At 40.7% G+C, this 21965-nt stretch overlaps 3 protein-coding genes across 3 annotated transcripts; 1 reads left to right on the top strand and 2 right to left on the bottom strand.

Annotated features, from left to right (window-relative positions):
• Nucleotides 1–3234: 3234 nt before the first annotated feature.
• MONOS_1784 (uncharacterized protein) lies at nt 3235–14886 on the bottom strand (the record flags this gene model as incomplete). The annotated part of the gene is made up of 1 exon (XM_067870799.1): nt 3235–14886. The coding sequence occupies one exon, from the start codon at nt 14884–14886 to the stop codon at nt 3748–3750; it is 11139 nt and encodes a 3712-aa protein (XP_067734558.1). The 3' UTR covers nt 3235–3747.
• Nucleotides 14887–16959: 2073 nt separating this feature from the next.
• MONOS_1783 (putative Exocyst complex component Sec3) lies at nt 16960–20111 on the top strand (the record flags this gene model as incomplete). Its single annotated transcript, XM_067870788.1, has 3 exons — nt 16960–17635; nt 17769–19648; nt 19820–20111. The coding sequence occupies 3 exons, from the start codon at nt 16960–16962 to the stop codon at nt 19988–19990; spliced, it is 2727 nt and encodes a 908-aa protein (XP_067734557.1). The 3' UTR covers nt 19991–20111.
• On the bottom strand, nt 20047–21377 carry MONOS_1782 (purine nucleoside phosphorylase). Its single transcript, XM_067870777.1, has 4 exons — nt 21338–21377; nt 21211–21285; nt 20623–21150; nt 20047–20540 (listed from the first exon to the last, which is right to left on the bottom strand). Exons 1-4 carry the CDS (start codon nt 21345–21347, stop codon nt 20299–20301), a joined length of 855 nt encoding a protein of 284 aa, XP_067734556.1. The 5' UTR covers nt 21348–21377; the 3' UTR covers nt 20047–20298.
• Between the last annotated feature and the right edge of the window lie 588 nt (nt 21378–21965).

Here is a 21965-nt window from a genome sequence, read left to right as displayed (position 1 = left end):
CTGCTAACACATTTGTTGCTTACAAGACCGATGCATCCGAAGGATCAATAACAGAATTTGTTGATGAATATAAAAACAGCTAATCATCTCCTGTCACCCTTTTCTCTTTGCTTCTTCGTCTCATGAATGGCGAAGCAGATCTCCACGCTGATCCACTTGAAGAAAGATGAAAAAGAGGAATGAATAATGAATAATGAATAATGAATAATGAATAATGAAGAATGAAGAATGAAGAATGAAGAATGAAGTTGAATGAATAGAAGAAGCAGAAGAACGTTTATCAAGGTTCGAGAATAACTTGGAATTTTTTTGTTCAAAGCGAAGATTCCGAAAGGGACAAGTGAAAATGTTTCCAAAATCTGATGGATCGGAACATTTTGAGATAAAAATGAGAAAGACGATGCTTCTGTCAGCTCAAAAATTGAAGGATCTTCCTGTTTCTTATTCTTCCACAGCATTTCCATTGACATATCTGTTTGTAACTTGCAATAGAATGAACAACTTAAAATGTTTTCATCATTTTTTTAGCAAAATATGCTTTTTCTTCTTTCTCCTACTCTTTCTCTTTCTCTTTCTCTTTCTCTTTCTCTTTCTCTTTCTCTTTCTCTTTCTCTTTCTCTTTCTCATTCTCCTCCTTCCAATTCATTTTCTTCTTCCACTTCCTCCTCTTCTTCTTCTTCTTCGTTCTTCGTTCACATCTTCAATCAAACAGAACTGGCTGATATTTACGAAAGGAAAGCGTTCGCCTGCGGAAGTTTGCTGGTTTCTGTATTCCAAGATGACGCTGTTCATGTAACAGCTGGACTTGTTAAAGGAGTTGAAGGAAAGGGGGTTTTATGAGAGAGGTGAGGTGAAATGTGCTGGGGTTGTTAAAATTGAAACTGGAGATGAATGTGTGGTCGAGGAAGAGGGAGCTGGCTGAAAGAAGAAGAAAGAAAAGAAATTGAACAAAATGAATTCACAGAAAGAGCTTTACAAGTTATTTTTTCGTGAAAGAAGCGATAAAAGGATGTCATGAGGAGAATGGAGAGAAAAGTGTTGGAGATAAAAGAAGACAACATGGGTAATATTTTTAAGTGGTGGTTTTAGATGAAGTGGAGCAGAAACAGAAGAAAGATGGGCAGCGGATGAAGAAGAATGCTAGAATATCATTTCATAAGAATAATAAGGAAAGAAAAGTGGAATTGACTCTATTGCCATCGTCAATTGTTGTTTCGCTGCCGTTTCGTTCATTGTTATTATAAGTCGTTGAACTTCTTTGCCACACCAGGAATTTAGAGATGATTTTTCGGATCAGTAAGTATAAAAAACATTGCATCCAATTTAAAATAAACTAATTATGTATATTAATATCTATCTGTATTATTTTTTTATTTATTTGTACCGTTTAGTAAGTCTTGAAACTTCTATTCTCCTTTTTAAGATTGATTTTTTAAATTTTTATTGAACTTGATCATAAAGAATGCTTTTTAACCGAAACATAAAAAAGGTGTGCTTTTTTCATATAGATAAATAAAACTAATATACATCACAGAAAAAAACTTTATTCTAACAAAAATTCAATTTTCCTCATTGATCAAAAAAACCACAATATATTTTATTTTTTCAATTTTTGATCTTTTTTTATGATATCAAAAAAAATCACCCATATTGACAAATGAACACTCAAATGTTTTAACTCCTTTGAAAGTTATTTTTTCATAAATATATTTTCAAATTTCTTTATTTTAACAACTAGCATATTTTTATTTCTTTTGAATGAATATTTCCTGTTCAAAGAAATAAAACCTTTGTAGAATCAACACATCGAAAAAAGTTATGATTTTGAAAATTGTCACTTTCGTTCAAAAGAATTACAGTCTAAACCGGATATAATCACGTCGAATATAATCACATTCGAATATAGTCACATTTTTCCATGCACCGACATTTTTGGCCTATTTTTCATTCATTTTCCATCGCATACAATCACAGGGCTGAAAATATATAATCACAATTTTTTTCATTTAGAATGCTTTTTTCAATGAAAAATCGGTTTTTTGATCAAAAATTTGAATTTTTTATTTTTCAAAAATATGCTCAAATAAGTCTGAATCATGTGTATTCATGATCAAAATTGTTCAAGCAAGTGAAAAAAGTGTATTTGTGTAGAATTTCCAAAAAAAAAAAATCGACACAAAATTAATTAGTTAGTTAATTAATTTTTAATTTTTTTGTGTGAAGCAGCATCGTTTATAATCACAATCGGATATAGTCACAAAAAGTTGTGCAAAAACCGATGTGATTATATCCGGTTTTGACTGTATGCGAAAAATTATTTTCTGATGTGATCCACCAAAAAATTATTCAACATTGAAAAAGTTTAATTCAAGATCGAAAATATTTAATTCGACATCGAAAATTATCATCAAAAAATTTGAAAAAATTTTTTAAAATTCATACTCATGTCAGTTTCTTTTCTTTCAGTAATTGATCTGAGAAATCTGAATTTTTCAATTAGAAAAATATTTTTAAATCTTTATTTTGGTGTGTGATTGTATTCAATAGCGTGAAAAAGAAATTATTGAATGTTTTTAAATCTTCACATGTGCTCAGGAGATTAAAATCAATTTTTGTAAAAAAATAAAAGTGATAGGATAGTTCATGATCTTGTTTTGTGCACAAAAATACAAGAATTCATTTCATTTACTGAAAACAAAATGTTTTGTATTTCATTTATTGAATTGGAAACTGAAAAAATATATCATATTCAATAATCAAAATGAGATAAGAAATCGATTGAAATCAATCTTTATCATAGAAAACAGAAGATAAAAACGAAAGAAAAATATTTCCAATAAAAAAACATATGCAATTATCAACATTCATGTCAATAAAATATCCTTGGATTTGATTTGAATTGAAATTCTGAACTTATAAACTTCTTTTTCGATGTTAAATTAAATATTTTCGATGTTGAATAATTTTTGGTGTCACAATTGAAAATAAAAAGAAATTTCGTTAAAATGTGAATGATCTTTGAAATGAGATCAAAACAGATGTTGACAATATTCATTGGAATCAGATTAAGTTTTGACTGAAATTATCAATCAACCGAAAACCTTCATCAGGAATAGAAAAAAATACTGTAAAAAAAAGATTTTTTTCTTTATTGATTTTCTTTTTTCGAAATAAATTTATTTTTGGAATATTCAACACTTTCGGGGAAAAAATAGATTTAATATTTATTTTTGCTTTGTTGTTAAATATTATGTCTTCATTCTTAATGATGCGAATGTTAAAAAAAAAAAAAAAAAAAAAAACTGAAAAAGATGACTATTTTTCTGATTTCAAGAAAGCAAAATACACACAAATCGGTCAAAAGTGACACACGAATCGAAATAAGATGATAATCAAAACCACCAAAAAAATCTCTTCCAAATGCATGATGGCTGCACATATCTCAAAACACAAGCGAACGAAAAAGACGGAATAACAAATAATCCAAGATAGACATGCCAAAACGAAAAAAAAAAAAAGATAAAAAGAAAAGAAAAAATAACTATGATATACAACACAAAATATTAATACGCAAAATACAAAAGTGAAAACAGAAGGTAAAAAAAGATTAGAAAAAGAAAGAAAGAAGGAAGGAAATCGAAAAAAGATGGTTGGATTGAAAGAACGATAAAAACACTCAATTGTCACCCAGCAATATTTTTCAAAGCAAAACAAAACAAAAAATCGATCATCAAAACAAGAAACTGCTTATTCTTCCAAAGCTCTGCCATTTTCATTCGAAATTCTCTTTCCCCCACACTTTCGGATCAGCCGGATCGCCCCATCGCTGTCAACTGTATAAGAGCATGCCTCCGATCCCTCGTTGTTTCCAGCACACGCTTCAACAATGTCGATCGCATCCGACGCAGTCAGCATCGCTGCTCCATTCGGAAATCTTTCGATAAACTCTTTCTTCAGCTCCACCAAGCTCAGCCTCTCTGACCCTCCACCCGACAGGCATTTCTGAACCATCCAGAAATACTTCGACCCCCGAATCATCTCGCTCCTCGGCCTTTCTCCTTTCACAATCTTGTCTCCCGCAATCACTGCCTCATACTCCCCAAACGGGATCTGCAGTGTCAGGCACTCCCACAGCATCATCCCGATCGAGAATGCAACAGTCTTCTTCGTCGCCTGCTTCTTTGCCCCGCTCAGCAGCTCAGGCGCCATCCACCTCAGACACTCTTTTTTGAAATCATTCTCATCCTCAAACGCTGACGAGGGCAGAGAGTCTTCGCTATCATCATCATCACTGGCAGATGTCACAACAGTCGACGAAGAGATCGATGATGAGTCTGAACTGTCACCAGATGAAAGCAAATCAGAGTGCATCACAATGCAGATCACCATGTGTTCGGAGAATAGCACAATGTGCGGACTCAGATTCGCAAGTGACTGAAGCTTGTTTTCCATCTCATCAAACGAGTGGAGCGCAAGATTCGCCACCCAGAACAGGATCTGTGCAGCTGTCACTTCTCTCTCCTCCAGCGACCCGATCGGCATCTCCTTTGTCTTGTTCCTCCCATGCAGCAGCATGAACAGCGAATCCCTCAGATCCACAATCAGCTTCTCATGAGGAGAAGAGCAGGCCATCGCATCCACCAGATTCGACATCGACGAGGTGGTTGGACACAGATCCTCCCCTCGAACAAATGTGGAATCTGAATCAGTCGTTGAAGTGGTTGAAGTGGATGAGATGGATGGTGAAGGAGTTCGCTTTCTTGTTTCCTCCTCTTCTTTTTCGTCAACCTTCTCCAACATCCATTCAGGAATCTTGTCTGAGTCCTTTCCCAAAATATATTCAGTAGAACCACTCTCAGATAGAAGATGCTCTGATGAATCAGAATGCTCCATATTTGTATCATATATTCTCTTCTTCATCCTCTCCTCATTCTTCTTCTCTGCCTCCCTCTCTGCTCTTCGCCACTGCTCCTCAGGCGACATCTCCATCGTAACCATCTCAAACGCCTTCGGATCCTTCCTCACTGTGTCTTCCACAATCACCTCCAGCTCTTTTGTCCTTCTCTTCTGCTTTCTCCACCGAACAATGAATATCACAGAAATTATCAGAACAATCAACAGAATTATTACCAACACAATTATAATCACAGTTGAAGAAGAACCATATCCTTTTCCACTTTCAACAGCTTTTCCGTCTCCATTTGCTTTCGGCTCGCTTCCATTCTTCAAAACAAATGCTTTTGTTGATGAAGGTGCCTCTGCATTTCCAAACAGAATGCACACAGACACTTCTGTCTCCTCTCCTGCCTCACAAATCGTCTTTGAAGGCACCGCCCCCAACACTTCTGCCTCCGACACAAACCCTCCCTCTTCAAACGAGTATCTCTCCACCAATGCCTCCGACCCAACCCTCTTCACCACCCGAAACGACAGATTGCACGGTACAAGAAGCAGCCCAACGAACTTCAGCCTCGTCACACTCCCATCCTCCTCCGCCTCCACACTTTCCAGTTCCGGAATGAAAAACGCTGATTCTCTTTCTTCTGCTATCCCGCCCAGCGTGCATCCTTCATTCAGCACCCACAGCGACGACCCCTCCTTCACTCCGTCTCCTCCTTTCACACTTGCCACCTTCAACAACCCTGAGCCTGCACAAACGATATTTCTCCGAACTGATTGATAATTTTCTATCTTCGGGTTGTTGTTCATGAATTTTCCATCTTCAATCATCATGCTCCCTCCAAACACGCTCATTCCTCCTATAGAGCTGCTTGCAATCGTGGTATCTTTCATCGAAGAGGTGCTGTTTTGCACATCTGCAAGTGAGCCATTCCACGAACATAGCTCATTTGTATTGCAGATGCTGTTGTCCAAAACTTCTGAATTCTTATTTCCTTCCAATTCACAAAGATCAAACAGAACTTTCGGACACGCACAAATCTTTACCAGAATTCCTCTGTCCATCGTGTGTGGTAATCCCCAGAAAGAGCAATTTGAAAGTATTACATCCGCAACTGAAGATGCAGATATACATGTCAAGGGATTTGCTGTTGAAGAGGTAAAAGATGAGGCAATTGAATTGTTTGCAAACTTCGTGTGAGCAACATTGATTTCTTTGTTGTTCTCACAAACTATTGCTCCTGCAGCTGAACTCATCAAGCAGAACTCAGAAGAGGCTACATAAACAAAGCACGAAGAAGATGCATGGATGGCACAAGACAGAAGAGTGAGCGACGAAAATAAGCACGAGGTTATTGTTCCATTCCCCTCGCTGAAGTCTAAAAGAGAAAACAGCGGAAGGCTCGATTCAGATGAAAACGAGCAGTTTGCCAGCTCAACCACTCCACAACGAGGAGAAATGAAAGACGAATGCGAACATACAAAATCTTGCTCAAAAATAAACCAAAGATTCGCTATCGAAACAGCTTCCAAAGTTGCAATCACAGCTTCATTGGCTGATGATGCGATGGAATTTATTGTTACATTGCTCTGAGACTTCGATCGCGCAGCAAGAAGAAGTCTATCCAGCGTGAGCTCTTCTTCAATGAAGGTCCCTCCGTCGACAATCAGACGCGAATCAAAATCTGAAGTCACATGCGAAATGGCATAACCCAGTGACAAGCAAGGCAGTACATATGTGCCACACCTCCTCTCATTCTTTCCTCCCTTTCCGCTAACTGATGACACAACAATCGTGTCTGCCTGGTAGATTGTGATAAAGTCCATCAGATTTGTATCTGCTATGTGATCCGTTGCATCGATTCCATAGATCGCATTCTGCCTCACATACACCCCTTCTCGCAGATCAAACCTGAACTGTGTCTCATTGATCTGTGCTGTTATGTTCTGGCACGACACATAAATATCGTTCCCCACCTTTGCAGTGTTCCCTGCAAACGACACGCTCTGGAACACAAAGTCCAGCACCCCGCTTCTCATTGCCTCGATGTAAAACACGCCTCCTTTCCCTTCGTCTGAACAGCAGCAACGCATCATCGTAGATCTCATTACAGAAAATCTTCCGCCCTCACCCAATTTCACAAACACAACTCCTCCTTTTTGGCTTTGCCCTGCCTTGCAATCGCTCACTGAAGTCCCATCCATCTCAATCCAAAAATCTCTTTCTCTTTTGCTATCGATAACTGATGCCCCGTTGCCTGTTCTGCTCACTGATGATATTGCCGACGAGTTCAGCCTCAATTCGCTTTTTTCATTTGCATTCACCCCCTTTGCTGAGCCTGCCACTTCCATAACCTCAAAAATGCTCCCATCTGAAATGTTCACAAACAAGCACGTGAAGTTCTTGATCTCACAAACGCCAGCGCCCGTAATAATTGCGCTTTTTCCAATCCTCGCTGATTTCATCGCCACATCAACAAGTGAAAGCTGCCCTCTAACGCAGACAATAAAGCTACACCTGCTAATTTGCATCCCTCCCAACATAACTTCTGCTCCCAGCCAGCACTGCCCCAAAGACACCATCCCACTTTCACTCAAAATCACTTCCGAAGCAGAATTATCGAAGCTCGATGCAATGATCAATGAAACATACTTTAGGGACAGTTCCGCTGTGCATCGCAAAAACGGCTCTGATACTTCTCCTGCCTTTTCCCTAAACAGAAGCATCGACTCCTGTTTTTCTTCTTCCTCCAATGAGCTTGATTGGATGGTGAAGTTGGAGAGAGTGAAGGTGTTGGTAACTTCAGTGGATTTGGAGATGGAGATGAGCTTTGGCGAGGCCTCGCTGCTGATCTGCTGCATCCCTTTCCAGAACGAGCAGCACGGATCATCTGCGCTTCCACATCTCATCACATCAGCTCCACTTTCAGAAAGGAAGATTGCTGACGCCGAATACGGAACCAAATATCGGAACAAATCCCACACCTCACTTTCTTCCTCTTTCCCCACAAATGCGCTGCTGTCTTCTTTCATCGCTTCGAACGAGAATGCAAATGTTTCCAAACAAACGGAAGAGTTCAGGTCAGCAGAAACAATAAACATGTTTCTGCCTTGCTGAGCATCGTTTGCTTCGAATGCCATGTTGCCTTCGAATCTGAAGGGTTTTGCTGCTGCAGACTTCGAGCAGTCGATATGCAAAAACCCTCCTCTGCCTCTTTCTGTGGAGCATTTGCACAGCTCAGCTCGGCAGCTCTTCACGCGCAGCAGGTCTGATCGCTCCAGACAGACAGACATTGCACCGCCTCCAATGTTCGAAGGCGCATTTATGTTGCAGAAATTGCAACTTTCAAGTGTGGCATAAGATGAAAGCCTGAAGGGGCTGTATGCAAACACCAACGAAGAAGCAGATACATTCAACAGCTCCACTTTTCCTCTTTTGCTCAGCACAAGAACATATTCCAACGCAGAAGTGCTATTTGAATGGAATGAGGTTGAGTTAAAGGTGAGATATCCGTCAGATGATGAAACAACGGAAGACTGTCCATTTGAGAAGAACGCAGGCAGATGGAACTGCACAGAAGAAAACGAAAGGGAATTGTTCAAGCTGAAAATTGATTGGCTCGATCCGCTTGCTGTTTGAGAAATTGACAGTTTGGCAAATGCATGCGAATCAACTGCAGACGACAATCCAATGCTGAGCTGAGAAAGGCCAAATTCATAGCACTCGCATATTGCCACTTCATCCAGAATTTCAACAAAACACAACCGCAAATCTTCTGATGTCTGCAGATTATTCATACCCCACTGCAATGTTCGACATGGAATTTCTGCCTTTCCACACCCGATAAAGTCGATTCCAGCCGATCCAACGCTTATTGTCGACGAAGAATATTTCACCAAAAAATACAGCAGATCTGCTGAAACGCTCACAAAATGCGTTTCGTCTCTTCCTTTCAGATCAACTTTTATCTCTCCGTCTGCTCCAAAATACTCGAAATCAAACAGAGATGGAATGATTGACGCGTTCAAATCAGCGCTTCTCACAAACATGTCTTTCCCTTCAAACGCCTCATTTCCGCTGAATGTTAAATCAGAAAACAAATAGGCATTGGCATTCTCCTTCAAATCGAGATAGATTCCGCCTCCTCTCCCATTAACCGCATTCACCCCACAAGACACAATTGATGTTTTGTTCATCACCAAAGATCCTTCTCCCTCCAGAACATAATAAAGAGCCTCTCCATCCCCTTCTGTCGAAGTGCATCCTTCGAACGTGCATGCCCCTGAGATTTCAATAGACTTCGGTTGAGTCATCTCCAATATGTGTCCATTTATCGTCTCGCAATTCGCAAATCCTGTATCCTTCAGCGTTATATCGCAATTCCCGCTTCCAGTTATCAAACCCTTTCGTGCATCAGAAGAGATAGAAGAAAAGCTGCAGGCCTCCAACAGAAGCGATGCTCTGTCAATCAAAACAACTCCAGCTGTCTGAAATGGAATATCACTGAAAGTGCAGGAGTCAAAGTGCACAACTCCGCCACCTCCTGAAACAATCCATTTCGAAGGGTTGGAATTGCTGCTGCTTCCTTGCTCAAATGTGCAATCTAAGAATGAGCATTGACCAATGCTAACTTCCACAAGTGAACCTATTTCTTGCGAAGGATTGGCAGACGATGGAAGCGCAAAGTCCAATCTGGAAAAGGTGAGAGTGGTTGAGCGACTTCCTTCAAGCAGCTCGAACTTTCCATTTCTTCCAAATATTATTGCTTTTGTTGTGGCATTGCTTTGGATGGTGAGTGAGACTCCGTGCCTGTTCACAACAGCATCGATGGGAGTGTTTCCTTCGAGCTGGATGATTGAGCGGGAAGAGTCCATTTTCTGAAAGCCCAGCTCCACTGAGGTGCATGGGTTCCGCTTCGATCCACAGTTCTCGACGGCTGAGGCACCGCCATCCACAAACACAAACGAAGTCGGTGGAGGGAACAGATAGTCGATCATTGTGGCACCTCCATCTGCCGGCTCAGACAGACTGCGCACCCACAGGCGGTCAGGGGCAGTGTCTTCAGAAGCTGACCCATTCCAATACATCAGAAGGATTGCTGCCCCTGGCTCTTCGCAGACAACATACGCATCCTTCCCGCGCAATGCTCCGTTGTTCTCGAAGGTGTTGTTCTTCATCGAGTAATCGAGATGGGAAGAGCCAAACGTGAGGAACAACCCTCCCCCAAACCCATCTCCGCTGGACACAATGCAGAACTCCACTTTGTTTCTCTCGAAACGGAATGTGCCCCCTTCTTCCACATCCATCAGCACACACCCTCCAATCGTTCTTGCCGAATAGCATCCACACAGCTTGAATGAGCAGTTCTCCACACCCAATACCTCGCCAGCACCCAATTCACCCACAATCACTCCTCCATCCCCATTTGTTCTGCTCAGATTTGAAAATGTCACATTCTTCAGAAGACCATTTGTCAGTGAATTAATTGTGATGTGGTTGTTGTTAGCCATCGTAGAATTTTCGATGCTGCTGTTTTCAATTGTCAATTTTTTCCCACTCGTAATCAAAATCATAGCTCCATCTTCTTCTCGGCTCAGCTTTGATGCTTCCATTCCTTCAATCGAACATTCAGCATTGTTTCCATCAAGTACAATAATCTCAGCATTTCCCATTGTAAAGTCCTTCATTTTACATCCATCCAATTCCACTTTCCCACTTGTTACGTATATGATCCTGTACTCAACAGCTAAGCTGCTGCTGTTTTGAAACTCGCATCTGTGAATGGTAAGGGTGGCTGATGAGCACAGAAACAGAGAAGTGCGTGAGGGCTCGTCAAATGAGCCTGGCAGTCCAAATACAATTTCACTGAACTTCACATTCACCGAAGAGCACAACAATCCAGCACATTCTCCCATTCCATCACTCCTCACATCAATCACGCCTCCAATCTGCTCAGCACTCACTTCTGTTGGCTGCGTGTCAAAAGATATAGCATCCTTGAATGAAAAGTCTGCTGTCAGCCTGATGGATGCGCCAGATGAATTGGATGCTGGAAAGCGCTTGGAGATCGCAAAGGGGATTGTTGCGCAGGGGTATATCGAAACACCGCACATGCGATAGTCAAATCCAGTGTTTCCTCCTATAATTGCAGGAGGCTCAAACGTCAGCAGAAACACAACCAAAGGAATAGCATACGAAACATTCCCATCTTCAAACCCACACAGCTTCCCAAATTCAGCTGTTGACTCCTTATCGACATCGAACTTGAATGACTGGCTGGTGAAGACTTTGTCCAGGCTGTATCCCTCAACAAACACATTGCTTCCTCCTCCCTCTGCTTCATTGCTTGTACTATCACCTTCGGTTCCAAAGGACACAGCTGTGAGGACAAGATCAGCCAGCCAATCTGCACACTTCAAAAATACTCCTCCCCCAAATCCGCATTTTGGCAATGTTCCCTTTGCGCTGCACCTGGTAAATCTTGTGGCCGTGCCTTCTTTGCCAATCCGAATTTTGGCAGAGGAGCTTGTGCTGATATATACCCCTCCACCACATCCCCTCACCGAAGAACAGCTATCAACTGAGACATCGTTCAGCTCCAGTGACTCGTTTTCACCAATGTCTGCCTTGATCACGCTTCCATTTCCTTCGTTTTTGGAGATCCCTGAAAAAGTGTTGTTTTCAGCAACCAGACTTTTGCCATGCTTGTCTTCCACAAATGAGCAGCATGAAGAGGCAGACTGGCTGATTGTTGTGTTGTGCATGTTCAGTGTTCCAGCTGATGAGTATGCGATGATTCCTGTTTCGACAGCAGATGTGATATTTATCCATGTGCATGAGTCAATTGATCCACTCCCTTTTCTGCACACTTTCACCATCTCGGCTGACTGGAACCCGATTGAATTCACCGTGAATCGAGTCATCGCAAACGAGCCTTCAGCAACACTCAAAAACCCAAAAGCGCATTTTTCTTCACCTCGTTCAGCCAGTATTGAGCAGTCCTCCAGATTGAGCATCGCATTTGCGCTGCACACAAGAAACACCGATGATTGAGGGCTGGGGATGGTTGGCTGCAGGCAAAACGCGAGATGTTTCCATGTTGATGCTTGCTCCATTCTTATCATCGCTTCTGATGCTCCTGTCTGGGCACCAATCATCCTCATCTTTGTTTCTGCCACTGTTCCTTCAAAGGTGATCTCGCTGGTACCTGAGAGGGTGATTGTCTCGCTGAGTGCATAGACTGGATGCACAATCAGTTCTTCTAACTTGTCTGTTCGCTGCGTCAGTGCAAAGGTAATCGTCTGACACCCATAACCTGCGAATCCGCATGCAGACACATCGTTTCCTTCTGAAAGCACATGCACCGCTGACTCACGAGGCAGCAGATAAAACACAAGAGGGATGGCAACACTCGGCCATTTGGAATCGGTTCCAGCACAGCTTTCAGGAGCAAATGGTGCATCTTGACGGAAGAACTGGAAGGCAGCTGTGGTGATGCTGGATGCCAGATCGACAGAGGACACAAACAAATCATTGCCATGCTCAGCCGCGTTTGATGCAAAGATCAGGGTATTTGCGAGAAGATATCTAGTGTTGACTTCAGAGAAATCGATGAGAATGGCGCCTCCCTTCCCTTTTGAGCCTGCATTCGGCTTAGGTGCCTGGCACGATGTGAATGCAGACGACTCGAGTGTGAGTGCTGATTGGCTGTTGATGTGAAGCGCAATGGCTCCACCTCCTTTACCATTTTCAGTCACTGTGCATCCTGTGAATGTGCAGTTGCTTTCCGTGAACGAGCTCGCAAAGCCACTCCGGGTATTCAGAAACACACACGAACCGTCTCCTGTTGTTCTTTTGATCTCTTCGAAAGTGGTGTTCTTTATAGTTATCGAATATGTTCCTGAGGAGCTGGAGACAAATGCAGAGCTGGTGATATTTGAGCCGTGGAATGTGCTGTTATTGATGTTTGTGGTGCCTGTCGAGTCAACAGATATCAGCCCATCGCTGCCAATGGTCGTCATTCCATTCACATCCAAAGTGTCGAAAGCTGCAGAGGCGCTTCCGCTGATTGCAACAAACGGTGCATTGCCAAAACTCAGCTTCTGTGCAAGAGGAGCAGCAAAGCGGGTTATTAACAATTTTCCACTTGTGATCTTCGCAAGGCAATACGAAATAGAAGCACTCGAAGCAGCTGGCACAACCGCGCAGTCAGTCATCGAAAGTACATTGGCATTCGAGAGGATAAAGGCGCTCCTCCCATTCAAAGATGCTTCGAGCACAAACTTGATTCTGGTGAAACTTGTTTCCACAGAATTGATCAGAAGCCCCTCACTCACTTTTGCTTGCGAGGAGCCAACATTGATGGGCGTGCTGTCTTCCTCAACGTCAAACGCATACGATTGACTGTTGAGGAGTGTTTCTGTTCGGAAGGAGAAGGAAGGCAGAAGGCGAATATTTCTCTTTGTGTTTGCAAATCGCGCAGCTGAAGCGCCTTCCACGCTCTGGCACGGATAGTCGCTGTATCCGCAGAGGCGATAGTTGTTATCAGTGCTCTGTCCAGACACATAAGCAGGAGAAGTGAAGTTCCTCAGAAACAGAGCAAGCGGGAAAATAAATGATTGATCCCCATTTTCTATCCCGCTCAGATCATCAAAATCTGTGATGCCAATCCCAATCACTGGATGAAAACCAATTGTGTTTGCGTTTGCTGTTCTGAGCAGTTCTGCGCTTTCAATAAAAACATTTTTCCCTTTCCAGCCGTTGCACCCAAAAAACTGAACTGATTTGAGCTGGAAATTTCCTCCACCTTCTCTCAGGCGAAGATAGATTGCCCCACCTTTCCTCTTCTTCTGGCTGTCTGCAGGAACGGTGCATGTGTCGAACAAGCAGCCAGAATCCACCCCAATCTGTGCTGTGCTGTGCGCATTCAGCTCCAGATACAGCGCACCTCCATTTCCGTCGAGGCACTTGCATTTCTCCAAAGAAACATTCGAAAGCACAAAGTTCTCTTCTGCTTGAATAGCCTTGCTGAATACTGAGCCATCGCCTGTCCTGCGGCTGACCATCGATATCTTCACATTGCTCAGCACAAGATGCGCCTGCTGCTCTGTTGCAAACAACGATGTGCTCTCAAAAAGCACAGAAGATATCTCACAACTCTCGAGAGAAGCTTCACCCTTTGTTAGCACAAAAAACGGTTTGTTGAATGCAGCTGAAGTTGAATCAGCCTTCAATGTGCATTCATGCAGTGCAAGCACAGAATCCTCGCTGTTCTCATCAAATAGGCATTTATCTGAGGAAGATGCCGAATTGTGAACAATCTGCATTCCGCGCATGTCCAATGATCCACCAATCAGAGTGCAAAATGCGCTGCTTGATGGTATTGTGCGGATTGTTATGTTCGATGAAGAAGTGTTCTTTTCGATGATTATGTTCTGAAAAGCGAGTGGAATCGAGGCCTCTGCATATTCTCCAGAATAGAGCTTGATCGATGTGTGAAAAGAGTTTACCCAGTGATCGCAAGAATAGCCCAGTGTGCTGCATTCATTTGAAAGATCACCACATCCAGCCACATCTCCAGACTCTCGCATTGGATCCACATGAATAACAGTTCCAGATGGATTCGGGGTTAGATTGTTTCGCTCTTCTCCACTTGTGCACTTGCGAAGCCCTTGTGTGCACATCCAAACTCTGTTTTGTTCGCTCAACGAAAAGCAAAATTGGAAACAAGATGAGTTCATAAGATTATAATAATTTTCTGTGAAAGCAATATCGTTTCCAATTTGTGCTGTGTTATTAGCAAAAAAGCAAAATGAAAATTGCAGCGCATAAACAGCTTTGCTATCTTCCCTCATTACATATATTCCGCCTCCAATTGTATCAGCAAAGTTAGAATTGACAAGCCAGTCACTGGCAGTCATTGAAGAAAAAGTGTTGCACAACATAATTGCTCCTGCTTCACCGTTCCTGCTTTTGCTTTGAATCATTTTTAAAGTTGAACAAACAATAGGAGCTGTTGATCCATAAATAATTCCAATTCCTCGGAGATCAGCATCACATTGAGAAGCATTTAAATTTGAGATTGTGACGGAAGAATTTAAATTTTCTATTCGCATAAATGCTTCCGTTGACATAGCGAAACATTTTTCAGCTGAGCAATTCTGAATTAACAATGGTCCAACATTGTATAAATATAGAGCTCCTCCGTATCCATCTGTAATGGTATTGTTGCATCTATCAAAGAAGCACTCTCTCATTGTGAACGAATTCGTTTCACGTGCAAAAACAGTTCCTCCATGTGTATCATTACCATTAACATTGAATATTGTCTGCTCAATCACAACGTCCCCGTCTGAGCTGTAAAATACTTGCCTGTTTTGCTCAGTTACTGTGCAAGCAAAAAAGGATGTGTTGTGACAAACAAATGACGATAGTGGCTTGCCAATTACAAGCACAGAGCAGAATGGATTCTCCACCTTTGAAATTTCGCACCCAACAACGGAACTCACTTTTGTCTTCAGGAAAAATTGTTTGCGAACGGTATTGGGACTGCAATGGCTAATGTTTCGAAAGTTGCATCCCATCATTAACAATTTATCAATGCTTCCCGAAGCAGCAAGTGGATAAGTTGTTTGAATGGCAAGAGAAGAAAACGCAGAAGACTGCAGACAGAGTGAGCTTTCATTGTGCAATTCTGCAATGCTGTTTTGAGCGATGTTTTGCTTTACAAAACAGGAGATGGAGATGTTGGACAGTTCAAGCAAGCTGGATATGGAATAAAAGGGCGCAGTATTCCAATTGGACAAAATCAACATGCAACAACGAACGGTGCACTTTGAACCTTGCACAATAGCAAATAGAGCATTATCTCCATGTTGAAGAAGATTCGTTTGTGACACATCCAGCGAAGAATTAATTGTGCTGATAAATGATGAAAGAGCACTTGATGCTTCACAGTTGTTGGAAGTGTTTGCGAAAGAACGAGGCTGAATTGATGAAATTTTCTGATGTTCTCTTTCTTCGAATTTTTCAATCTGTTCATGATTTTTAATGATGGAAATGCAAGAATAGTGAGAAAAGGCGTATTCTGGTGTGGTACTTGGCGGTGTGCTGAAACAAGATATTGGTGCAATAGTAGATTCAAATTTAAGCAAAATTAACAGCGCTATAATTTTCATTATCCTTTTTTTAAAACAAAAAATATGAAAAATAATATCTTCAAAAGAAAAAGAAACAATAATTATGCATACGATCAATAATCGGCTTTGACAATTAAAATATCAAATTTAAATATCATTAACGTACAAACTTTAATCAAATTATCTGCCAGAAGCAAACAATCCACAACAACCCAAATTCTTCTATTTTGTGGTCAATACGTTAGAATTTGTTGTTTAATAACAATTTCTGAAACTGCAAACTCCCTGTTTTGAAGGAAAAAAAAAAAAAAAAGGAAAGGAAAGAAAGAAAGAAAGAAAATAGCAACATGTTAATGTTTTTATAAGTGAAGAGGCTTTCAGGCGTCTTTCGTCTTCAAAATATGAATGCCAAAGAGTTTGAGTCAGTTCCATTTTTTTGAATACAAACCAGATAAGATAAAAATTCACTCTTTATGAATATTGTTCCATTCTTCACTTTCCAGTATTTTTCTCAAATTTTAACTTATCCTTCATTTTAAACAAAGAAAACAAGACATTTTGTGATATGAATGCAAAAAAATTTTCCATTAAATGTTTATTATTAAACAAATGCAAAAAATTTCACCACAAATCGTAAATGACATTCAAAAATTTCAATTGAAAAATTTATTATGGAATGATAAATAATAACAAACGTTATTACAAAATAAATAACGCTCCAAGAGCGTCAAATGTTTGCAGTTCATAATCTCATTCATTGTATTTTATGTTAACAAACAAAAATTTAATTTTGTAATTATCTATCACAGGATTGGATCGACTGACGCAGATTCATTCACACTTAGCACAGAAGAAGAAGATGAACTTCAAAAATTGCTTGCAGGATGGGAAAAAGGACTTTCAGCCAGTCAATATGAAAATATGCTTGTTTTAAATCTCCAAAGATTTGAAAAAGAGAGTACCCAGCAGTTTTTACAAGCGTGTAAACATTTTGGGGATGTGATGCATCAACTCTCTGCTCTTTCAGATTCGCACGAGCATGTAAAAAAATTTGAAGAAACAGCTCAAGGCGGACTGGATAACATGAAAGAATCACTTGCAAAACTCGAAAAGGATCATACTCGACTTGTTCGAACAGAACGTTCTCATCGGAAGATTCAGCGTGTATTTGAGGCAATAGAATCCATTAAAATACCAGATGAAACACTTCAGATAATCGAGACTCTCAAATTACCTGATGGTCAAGATGAAATGCTGAGAATAACAAAAGATGTAATAATTTTGTCTAGGAAAAAATTAGAAACTACTTATGATCATCTTACCGGAGATAATGATGACGATTATCTAGATTTTACAATTCACCAGCAAAATGTACAAAAACCTTCAAATTCTTTACCCCTTGATACTCCAAAAAGGGAGACTCCATCCCCAACAGTTGTAGATCTTTCTGAACTTAAAGATTTAATGATGGTAAAGGAAATTAAATCGCAACACGTTCATGCCGTGTCTTCATTTAACAGGCAAATTAATCAATTTATGAGAGCGGCAATACCGACACACATCTCAGAATATAAAGATAGAAATTTACCGAGTAAGGGTTGGTAATTGATTGTTAATGAATTTCAATTCAATAATTTATTTTTACAAACACATTTCTGTATCTGTTTGAAAATTTCCATTTAAATTCTTTCTTTCTTTCTTTCTTTTTGTGTTGTTCTTTTCACATACAGTGAAGACACATGGCAGACTTATGAGCCACCGCCCGCTTCACAATGCAGTGATGAAGTATCAATCGATGATTGAGGCGCTGCAGCTGATGCACGAACACCCGCTTCCCGGGATGCCTACGAACTCCACCGTCAACGAGCTGGCAGTCTTCTACGCCGAGCAGGTTGGGGCGGTGTATACGGCAGAGATCACACAGTTTCTGAACAACGTGAAGTCGATGATATCAAAGCAGAAGAGCTACGTGAAGATCAACTTTGTCGACACAGGAAAGCTTTCTTTGAGCGACAAGCAATACATCATCCGCACATTCGACCGCTCTAATTCTCGTGTTGCCTCTTCAATTGGTTCTGGCGATTCTGCTTCCTCGTCATCTCTTCCATCATCATCATCATCATCATCATCCTCTTCTTCTTCTTCTTCTTCCACCTGCCCTTCTCCTTCAACCCAACTTATATCTGGCGTGTCATCTTCACTCGACCGGTTCGCCAAGCCTTCTCTTCAACGGGGCGCTTCGGTCTCTTTGCTGACAGTGGCCTCTGCTTCCACCACATCGTCCACTTTGCTGAGACACTCGTCCTCTTCCTCTTCATACGACCAGTCGTCAGACGCTGTCCCCACACCGTCGGTGATGCCGCGGCAGTTCTGGTGCGAAGAAGACGTAGACATGACGAGCCTGTCGCTTGTCGAGCTATTCATCCTCTTCTTCGCAAAGGTGTGCCGCGTTTGCATCATCGAGCAGATGTTCCTCTCTTCTTTCTTCTTCCCAGTGGTGGAGCTTGGCATTGAAGAAGAGGAAGAGGAAGAAGAAACTGCAACTTCATCATCATCTTCTTCTTCAACTACTGCTACTTCTGGATCAACTCTTAAGGCGAAAGGAAAGCCAACTTCAGCAGCAGCAGAGAAAGCAGCAAGACGAGAAACATCAGTCCAGATATTGCTGTCTGCAATATTCAAAGACTTGGACAAAGTGTTCAAAGAGCTGATCGACACTGCGTGCTCCTACAACGACTTCATCCTCATCTCCATCTCAGCCATCATCGCCAACTACATCCAGCCTCTTTCTGCGCTGACTCCGTTTCTGGTTAACATTCTCTCTCGCCTCCAGCCAGCTGTCCAGGAGCTCATCCAGAAGCGCATCACCTCCAGCTACCTCAACGGCTTGCAGCAGCTAGGCACATACACCAGTAAGCCCACGGCGGTCGCCACGTTCATTGCGCGCCTGCCGATCCTCTTTGCGTTTGTTGGAGAGGCGTATCAGGGCGGGGGAGGGGACACAGCCTTCGGCAAGTCGCACTTCTTCTACACAGACTGCGCACAGAAGGCGGTCGAGGCACTTGACCGGGCGACGCAGCCGTCGACGCAGTTTCCGGCGGAGATGTCGAGTGCGATGCGGCTAGAGAACATCCACTACTTGTGGCACATCATCTCATCGATGAAGACGAACCCGACAGCTGTCTGCACGCCCATCAGCGCGTCCTCGTCCATCCATCTGGCTGGGAACTATGCCAGCGAGACGCTCGATGCCAACCCCATCGTGTGCTCAGCGCAGACGGCAAAGAGCATAGCCCTGGCGCTCGAGCGGCTGTCGGGCAACTGGAAGAAGCGGTATGACGAGCTGCTGGATGAGTATGCTGCTGTTCTGGTGGCTGATGCACTCCGCCCGGTGATCTCGTTCATCAAAGACGCTGAGCTTATCAAGAGGACACTTAGACAGCCAACAGACATACAATTTGACGAGAAGTTCTCGAAGAAGAAGTTTGATGCGATCAACAACGAGTTCAACTCGTCGATGGAAGACGCATTTCGCTCCATTCGGAGGAGGATCAGAGACTCATTCGCATCAGATTATCATCTCTTCAGCCAGATTACTGTTACTGTTTCGGTGTGCTCTCTTTTAATAATTATTATTCCAATTTATCTTTTAATTATTTTATTTTATTATATTTCATTAAATATCACCCACTTTGATATATCTATCATTTTGAACCAAACTTTTGTTTTATTTTGAATGACATTATTTTTTTTTTATTCCTTTCCTTTCTGTTTTGTTTAGAATCATGTCACAGCACTTCACGCACGATTTGCAGCGTTGGCAAAGGAATGCTACGGAGAAGAGCGCATCGCTGTTACAATTGGCGAAATTACAAGATGGTCTGATCACATCAGAGAAAAATTACTCAAAACGAACAAAACTGTGGTGGGTGTAACTCTTAACGCAAAGTGATCATTTTTCCTTGTTTCATTATGTTTTTGACAAATTGATTTCCTTGTAAAAAAACATTTTCTTTTTTCTTTAATTTTTTTTTGAGTATTTTCCAACAAAAATAAAATTTCCATCAATTAATTAACTATTAACAAATCTTATCTGATTAATCCAACGGATATCCCATTAAATAAAGAGAAAAGAATGCCAACACAACTTATAATAACAGATGCCAACTGATCAAAAAGTAATGCGAATTAAAAGCCAAAAATAAATTAAAATCCATAACATTCAGAAACAAAATAAAGAGCACTCCAGAATAAGGACACTTAAAGTTGAGCAGCAATTCCAGGGAGGGAATCACGAAGAAGTGGAACAAGTCTGTCACCAGCAGAACGCCCAACATCACCGATGACAGCATGATCAGCAACAACACCTGGAACACACATGTTAGTCATAACGCTAAATCCAACGCAACGTAGTCCGCTGTGACGGGCAACAATAACCTCAGGAGCAGTTGACATGCCAACAAAATCTCCTCCAACAATTTTAATGAATTTGTGCTCAGCGCCTAATATTTTTTAATAAAACAAAAAGAAAAAAAAATTTTTTTTAACTTTATTACAAAAAACATATTTTTTTGAAATACAAACTTGTTTCATATGAAGGTCCTGACATAGCAAAATAAACACCTTCGCGAAGTTTAAGATCCTTCTTCGCTGCAACTTCTTTCACAGCTTCACGCATTTTTTTATCGTAGCAGTCGCTCATATCAGGAAATCTTGTTGAATAAGGGGGGAAAAAGTCTTTGTTTGGTCCAATAAGAGGATTTGTTCCTTGGAAATTAATATGATCTGTGATAAGTGCAATATCGCCAACTTGCCAATCAGCATTTAAGCATCCTGCTGCATTTGAAACAACAAGTCCTTTTACTCCCATTTTTGCCATGACTCTAACAGGATATGTTACCTGATTGAGAGAGTATCCTTCATAATAATGGAATCTTCCTTGCATGCACATTACAGGAACTCCATTGATGTAGCCAAGAAGGAGATTTCCAGCATGTCCGATAACTGTTGATTTTGCAAAATGAGGGACTTCAGCATATGGCATAACAATTTTCGCTGGGGATTCATCCAATTGTTCTCCCATTCCGCTCAATCCAGTTCCAAGAATGATACCTATTTCAAAAATAATAAATAAAAGAAAATCATAATATTTATTTAAAAAATTTATCAAACCAATCTTTGGCTGAAATCCTGGAGCCTTCGCACGGATAGCTGCAACAGTTTCTTCCAAATCAGCGATAGTTGGAACTATAAAATCAATAAATATAAACAACAATAAATTCTAAAAAAAATTTCAAACATTCTGACATTTTTGACAACAGTGAAATACAAAAGCAATTAATGGGTTTGATCTGTGAAAAGCGCGTTATTAACGATCATTGTTCTCATTTTGGAGATAAAATCTATTTTTATTTATTGATTGTGAATGCTCCAAGTGAAATTGTTAAAAATGGCGAAGGACGATTTTTGTGAATCGTTCTATGACGATTATGATAATTTTTCGGAGATATTAAAAAGAAAAAGTTATTTTCATAATCCCTAAGCCTAAAAAAATTTTTTCTTCTTTATTTTTCACATTCGCAGCCCAATGTGGTATTGTTTTGAAAAAAACACTCTCTCAAATTTTTTATTTAAAAGAAAACCATTACTCTTCTGAATGAAATAATTCTAATGGGCATACAAAAAATCAAAGTCCAATATTTCTCAATTTATTATTTTTTATATTGAAAAATATGCTTCTGAATTAAAAGAAAATTGAAATATTTTATGAAACATTCTCTAATTTCCAAAATAATCTCAATAATGCGAAATATTTTTAAAAAATCAATGATAATTCAAAATCAATAAACAAAAAATAATGAAGGATTATGCATATAGTTTTTCATCATTCTATCTTTGATAAAAGAAAAAGAACAATTCCATTTAAA

Source organism: Monocercomonoides exilis (genome assembly GCF_001643675.1).
Source record: "Monocercomonoides exilis strain PA203 chromosome Unknown scaffold4-2303458, whole genome shotgun sequence".
In the NCBI taxonomy this organism is placed as follows: Eukaryota; Preaxostyla; order Oxymonadida; family Polymastigidae; genus Monocercomonoides; species Monocercomonoides exilis.
Note: the sequence above shows the minus strand (reverse complement) of the source record. Positions and strands in the feature narration are given on the sequence as shown.